This window comes from Salvia hispanica, chromosome 6 (assembly GCF_029641045.1).
Source record: "Salvia hispanica isolate PSC_SH4W2 chromosome 6, Shi_PSC_v1, whole genome shotgun sequence".
NCBI classification, from domain to species: domain Eukaryota; kingdom Viridiplantae; phylum Streptophyta; class Magnoliopsida; order Lamiales; family Lamiaceae; genus Salvia; species Salvia hispanica.
The window spans coordinates 10,516,292-10,522,735 of NC_142697.1; the positions used below are offsets into that span (position 1 = coordinate 10,516,292).

Genomic DNA, 6,444 nt, shown 5'->3' on the forward strand with positions numbered 1-6,444 from the left:
TTAACAGGTTTTGAGAGTAACTACACTATTAAATGATTCTCTAAAAAAAGAAAGGTTAATGTGCAGCTTGAAAATTGGGGAGGGCCAAATTAATTGGTGTATGGTATAGTGTAATGCAATTGCGCCTAAAAAGGACTAGGCGTTAAATTCCACAGCTAAGGTAGTTCAATATTATTAATTCCAAATGTGTTGAAATTAGTTATATTCATAATTATTGTAACACAGTATTTAATGGTTCCAGTGATCTTTTTATAATTCTCGGACAGGTCGAGTTTGATTTGTATTGAAATTGACGCACTCACCAAGCTAAGAGACCACGAATTATAAAATACTTTTATAATAACGATTGATTTCCAATAATTTTGACTAATGACTGATATAAACAATTCTTAAATAATACTACTAGTACTATATATTATCCTTATTTAGTCAGGAACAGCTAATTCGAAAATACTAACAAAGAAAAAGAAGAAAAAGAAAGGGGGGATTAATTTGGTGAGGAGAGAATGGGCCCCACCAGTGGATCTGTTAGCGAACACAGTAACATGGCAAGTGTCCAAATTTTCTCAAGACATTAAATAGTAGCTGCTGCAATAAATTTATGAATTAATAATGTCAAAGTGTGTGGATATTTTAAATAGATATTTTGTAGTACTACTAGTTAATATAATGTTAAAAAAATGAATTGGAAAAAGTTACTGGAATAATTGGAAAAGGTTAAAAAAATGAATTGGAAAAAGTTACTGGAATAATGGGAAAAGGTTAGTGGAATGTATGTCCTAATTGTATATAATCTATAGTCTTCAAAAGATGTTTCATTTTTTATGGCTCGGATTTTAAGAAATTATTTAACTTTTATAAAAGAAAGTGGTAGGATTTTAAGAAATTATTTAACTTTATAAAAGAAAGTGGTAGAAAAAATTAATGTAGGTAGGTCCTACTTTTTTATATTGATTTATAATAATAAAAAAAAATACGTGTAGAATGAGTTAATAAAATATGAGGATCACTTGCCAAAAGTTGTAAAAGTAAAACGAGGAATTTATTGACTGACGAACGAAAAAGGAAAAGTTGAACATATTATTGTGAAATGGGGAAGTATTAGTTTTAAATGAAATGTGAGTAGAATGAATTAGTGGAATATAGAACTGTATTCCATTTATAGGAAAAAATGAACTGAGATATCTATTTATAGATGGATTAAAATTAAAAAATTAGACTCCTATTTGCAAACATACAAGAAGTAAAAGAAAAGAGAGTTAGAATTGTGGTAAAATTGGCTACATTATGTAATAGCCGTGCAATGCAGGCCCTGATAAGAGCATCAGCAGCGCGGCTCGCCACCGGCTCGATCTCATCCCGGCGAGACGGATCGGCAGCGAGACCACGTTGCAAAACGCATCTCGTCCCGCAGAGACGGGACGTCTCGTCACGCGTCGCGCGCGGAAGGAGCTAGGCACGAGCTGTCTCGCCACGCGCCACCGCCATGTGGCGCGCGCTGGCACTAGGCGTCGTAGTTATGACTTCATATAATTTTTTTTTAAATCCTATTTTTTGGAAAAAAAAATTTAAATTTTTTTTCAAACGGTCATATGACCATTCAAACGGTCAAAAAATTTTATTTTAATTTTATTTTATTATTCTATAAATACTCCCTTCATCTTCCGTTCTTCTACACACAAACATTACACTCATCTATTCTTCTCTCAAATATCTTGTCTCTTTTCTCTCCAATTTTTGAAAAAATGTCTGGCGATGGAAACTCCGGCGGCGGCGGCCGCGGCTCCGGCGGGTTCGACTTGAACTCGTTTGGTGATTGGGCGGGCATGTACAACGTTTTGGGTACTACCGATACCGGTTCCTCGCCGGGCACCCAAGGCTCGACGACTCCGGCGGCGTACCAAACACCACATTTTGATGTGGATGCATACTATTATCCCTCCCCCCAGAGGTACGGGCAATCGCCGGGATTATCCCAAATTCCGGAGAATTTTTCGGATGAACGCACTTTGGGATATCGGCCAATAGGAGGAGGCTCCGCCAGGATCGGCGCCAATGCTGAGGTGGCCGAGGAGGAAGAGGGCGACGACGAGGTTGTGGTGGACGGCGGCCGTCATCCATACAGCCAAAAGGAGACGTTGGCTCTGTACAACGCTTGGATCACCGTCTCGTACGATCCTGTCATCGGGAATCAACAAACCCACTTGTGTTTCTGGAAAAAAGTCACCGAACTTTACAACGCATGAAGGCCGAAGAAGACCTTTGCCCGCAACTTAAAGATGCGACAAAGATGTCAAAAAATTTTGCGCGATATACAGGGTAGAAGAGGCGAATTACCAAAGTGGAGCCAGTGGGGCCGACATTCTGAGAGCGGCATTGCGGGTCTTTAAAGAGACACGGGTAAAGATTTCAAGCATGTCGATGTTTGGTCGCAAGTCCACCACCTTGAAAGGTGGGCTGGCGGTGTCCAGTCGGGCTCGAGCTCGAAACGCACGAAGCACTCGGCGAGTAGTTTTTATAATTTAATTTAGAGTATTTTAATTATGTATTTTTAATTTTTTTTACGATTTTAATTATGTATTTTTTTTATTTTTAGGATTTTAAATTATGTATTTTTTTTATTTGTTAGGCCTTTAAATTGTAATTTTTATTTTATTTAATGAAGTGTGTTTTTATTAATTGAATTTCTTGGAATTAAAAATAAAAAATGAAATTGAATGAATAGTTAAGGGATGAGATGGTTAAGAGATGAAGGGATGCATGTGTTGTTTCTTTGTTAAGAGATGGGCTGAAAAGTACAGTGAGACCTATGAATAGTTAAGGAATGAGATAATTAAAGGATGAATAAGAGATAAGTGAGACCTATGAATAGTTAAGGAATGAGATAATTAAATGATGAATAAGAGATAACGTTGTTGATGGCTTAAAACCTAATTTGATGTTGGCTTGAAAAGTTGGACAGTGGATTGCACTGATTTTAATGATTGATATTTCAAGTTACTCACGCAACTACAACAACCTTAAACAACTACTACAAAAATATATATATACTCACAATTACATACGTATAGGCGCCATTGTACACATTTGATTTCAAACCATCAAATACATCCACATTTGTGAGAAAGAGAAACAAATTAACCCCCCAACTCTAAAAATGTCAATAAATCACTTCTCCACACACTGGTGGTCACACCCACACTACACAAACACACACACAATGGATGATTCAATTTCAATTTCAATTTCACCACCTGCCAAAACCACAACCAACAACGACGACGGCGATGGCGATGGCGACGAGGAGCAGGAGCGGCTGTTCGAGAAGCCGCTGACGCCGAGCGACGTGGGCAAGCTGAACCGCCTGGTTATACCGAAGCAGCACGCGGAGAAGCATTTCCCCTTGAGCGGCAGCGAGAGCGGGTTGCTGCTGGGGTTTGAGGACGAGGCGGGGAAACCGTGGCGTTTTCGCTACTCGTACTGGAACAGCAGCCAGAGCTACGTGCTCACCAAGGGCTGGAGCCGCTTCGTCAAGGAGAAGCGCCTCCACGCCGGGGATGTCGTCGTCTTCGCGCGCCACCGCTTCGACTCCGGCCGCCTCTTCATTGGATGGAAGCGCGGCGCTTCTCAGCCCGCCGGGTGGAGTAGTAGGGTGGTTTATCCACCTCAAATCCAGCAACAACCGCTCCTCCATTTCCCATCTCATGCAGGTACATTGCACAAACCCTGTCTACTTTCAAATTCGAGGCAGATTCAATGTCCACGCGCTTGTGAACGCAATTAATATGGGATTTACAAACCAAAATGCGTTCTCTCTCTTTAGCAGACAATTCAGTCTTTTGAAATGAACTGTACTCTCTCCGTCGTCCCAAGGAAATCCTTTCTTGGACTACATAAGATTTTATATAGATTTATTTTGTGTGCTAGACGGAGAAAATAAGATGAAAAAGAGAACATAAAGTCTAAATAAATAAATTTTTATTTATAATAAAAAGATGAAAAAGGAAGGTAGTTCTATCTTTTTTGTTTCGCACACGTGGATATGTGAAATTGACTGAACATGAACACATCAGGTGCAGTGAGTGGGAATTCCAAGACGCTGAGGTTGTTTGGAGTGAACTTGGAGTGCCAAACTGACGAATCAGACTCGCCGATGTCCACCCAACCCCAACCATTTCATCAACAATATCACATGGTAATTAATTATCTTAATTTTTTTTTCGTCCCATCGAAGATGATCTACCTTATTTTTTATTTTGTCTCATCCAAAACAATTCATTACTAAAAACAAAAATACTTTATTTTTATTTTAATTTTATTCTCCATTTGATACATAAATTAAAACCGCATAAAATCACGTACCACTCGAGGAATGATTAATTTTCCTTAGAACAAATGGTGGGAGTGTTACTAAACTTACATACACTGATAAGAGCATAATGTCACTAGTACATTTTCCCACTTTCATTTTGTTGCTTCCTGTATTGCAACAGATACATGAGCTACACTAATTTCCTAACATCACTATTGGGACTTCTATAAATATATATATTCCCATCTGCCAAACCTCCCAGATTTACCCCTACCTCAATTGTTCATTTATGGAATCAATTATTTTATCAAAGTGTTACTCTACTAATTATGATAGGCTATAGCCTGTTTTGTTAATTATCTCAACATTTTGATACACGAGAATGAGAAATTATTTAATCAGCCCAAGAAAAAGAGAGTGGGCCAAACACATGCACAGGTCATAGGTGTCCCATCCTCTCCTACCTCCCTACCACTCTTTCTATAACAATATCGCTTAGCCATCGATAATTATGTGTATTTTAATAAGCTCACTATATTTCAATGCAACCAAATTTACCAATTTTATGTATTTTAATTTTAAACCACTCGATTAGGTTCTCTTTCTTTCCCGTTGATTATGAAGTAGTTAGAAGAGTGACGCGTGTACAGGTTGGATATTAATTTAGTTGGACTAAGGGTTTTTATATATTTGTCATTTCTCAATGTGTTAATTGCAGTATTATGATTATGTTAATAATGATTTAAACTCAAATTTGACACACTTTTCCTATCTATTTACACATTTAATCTGTGATCCACATGAGAAATGGGGTGAATAAGAGGTTTTACTTACATGCTTATCATCAAAAGACTATAATGTATGTCTATGGCTAATAATCATACCTTTATGGATGAAACAGCATCAGCAACACGATATCAGTTTCTCAGGAGGAAATGTATATCGGCAAGGATAACATCTCTCTCTATTTGACCTATTTGTATTTGGAAAAGAAAAAAAAAAAGAGAGCCAAGGAGAATGAAAGAAGAAGAGAATATCCCATATTTAATGGGTACACTAGCAAAACCCTTCAAGCCCGGGAGCGAAAAGCCCAAAAGAAGAACTCAATGTGAGATGGAAAGTGAGTAGGGGGCCCCACACACAGAGAGGAGAGCCACTATACATATTTATACGAAGAAAGAAGAGTATGGATGGTTGCAATCAAGATTTTGAGGATTGTACAAGATCATGTGATGTGGGTAGCAAAACCAAAGTGTAAGTGTAAGGAGAATAACTTTTTTACTTCAACTTCAACGTGGGGACTTATGCTTCCAGTCCCAATTAACAGAGTAATTAAACTCCACTGCCTTCTGCCATAACTTCAAACCTTTTTTTTTTGGGAAATTTTTATATTTTTCTCAGCATATGTATTTATGTAATTATTTACATGAAGCAAAATAGAATTTGGTAGAACTAGAATCTCTAGCCAGGTAATTTAAAACCTTTTGAATTGTTATTCATTGATTCCTCAACTCTAGCATGGTTTATACCTGAACTCGATTTGGTAATGCATATCTATTCAAACAAGTTTAATTTTGAATACACGTAATAGCAAGGAGAATTAAATGACAATTATAGCATGGGAAATGGGTACAGAATGTTTCAATGTGGAATCAAATAGACATATAGTATAAGGGTAAAGTCACCAGAATAAGAGAATGGAAAATGTGCAATAGCTGGGGTATCTATTAGTCAAATTGTGTATGTTATTGTCTGGACCTAGAAAATATGAAGAAAACAACAAGTTCCATGTTAAAATGGTTGAAATCAGCTAATAAAGGAAGAAGTGAAGCTAAGAGAGAGAGTAGAAGATGACCGTTGGAATGAGCTAGAAAAGAGCCGTTGGTGGCAGTTGGAAGTTCGTTGAGTTTGTTATTAGCTAGCTGGCAATATAAATGTGATCCCGATTACTAGCTTAAGTAGAACTTGTCTCAGTTGATATAAATAGAGAAGGCTTATGCAATGTAGAACTGATTTTGACGCAAAATAAATCAATAAAAAGTTTTTTGTTTTCTCCTTTGAATGTTTGTGATGCACTTTTTATTAGCATTAAATAAACATGCAAGTATACAAAGTGTATATAGTATAGCTAA

The 6,444-nt window shown here is 37.3% G+C and overlaps 1 protein-coding gene across 1 annotated transcript; it reads left to right on the forward strand.

The window, feature by feature from the left end:
* Positions 1-3,060: 3,060 nt before the first annotated feature.
* On the forward strand, positions 3,061-5,828 carry LOC125203749 (B3 domain-containing protein At2g36080-like). Its single transcript, XM_048102180.2, has 3 exons — positions 3,061-3,710; positions 4,074-4,195; positions 5,214-5,828. The coding sequence occupies exons 1-3, from the start codon at positions 3,158-3,160 to the stop codon at positions 5,265-5,267; spliced, it is 729 nt and encodes a 242-aa protein (XP_047958137.1). The 5' UTR covers positions 3,061-3,157; the 3' UTR covers positions 5,268-5,828.
* The last annotated feature ends 616 nt before the right edge of the window (positions 5,829-6,444 follow it).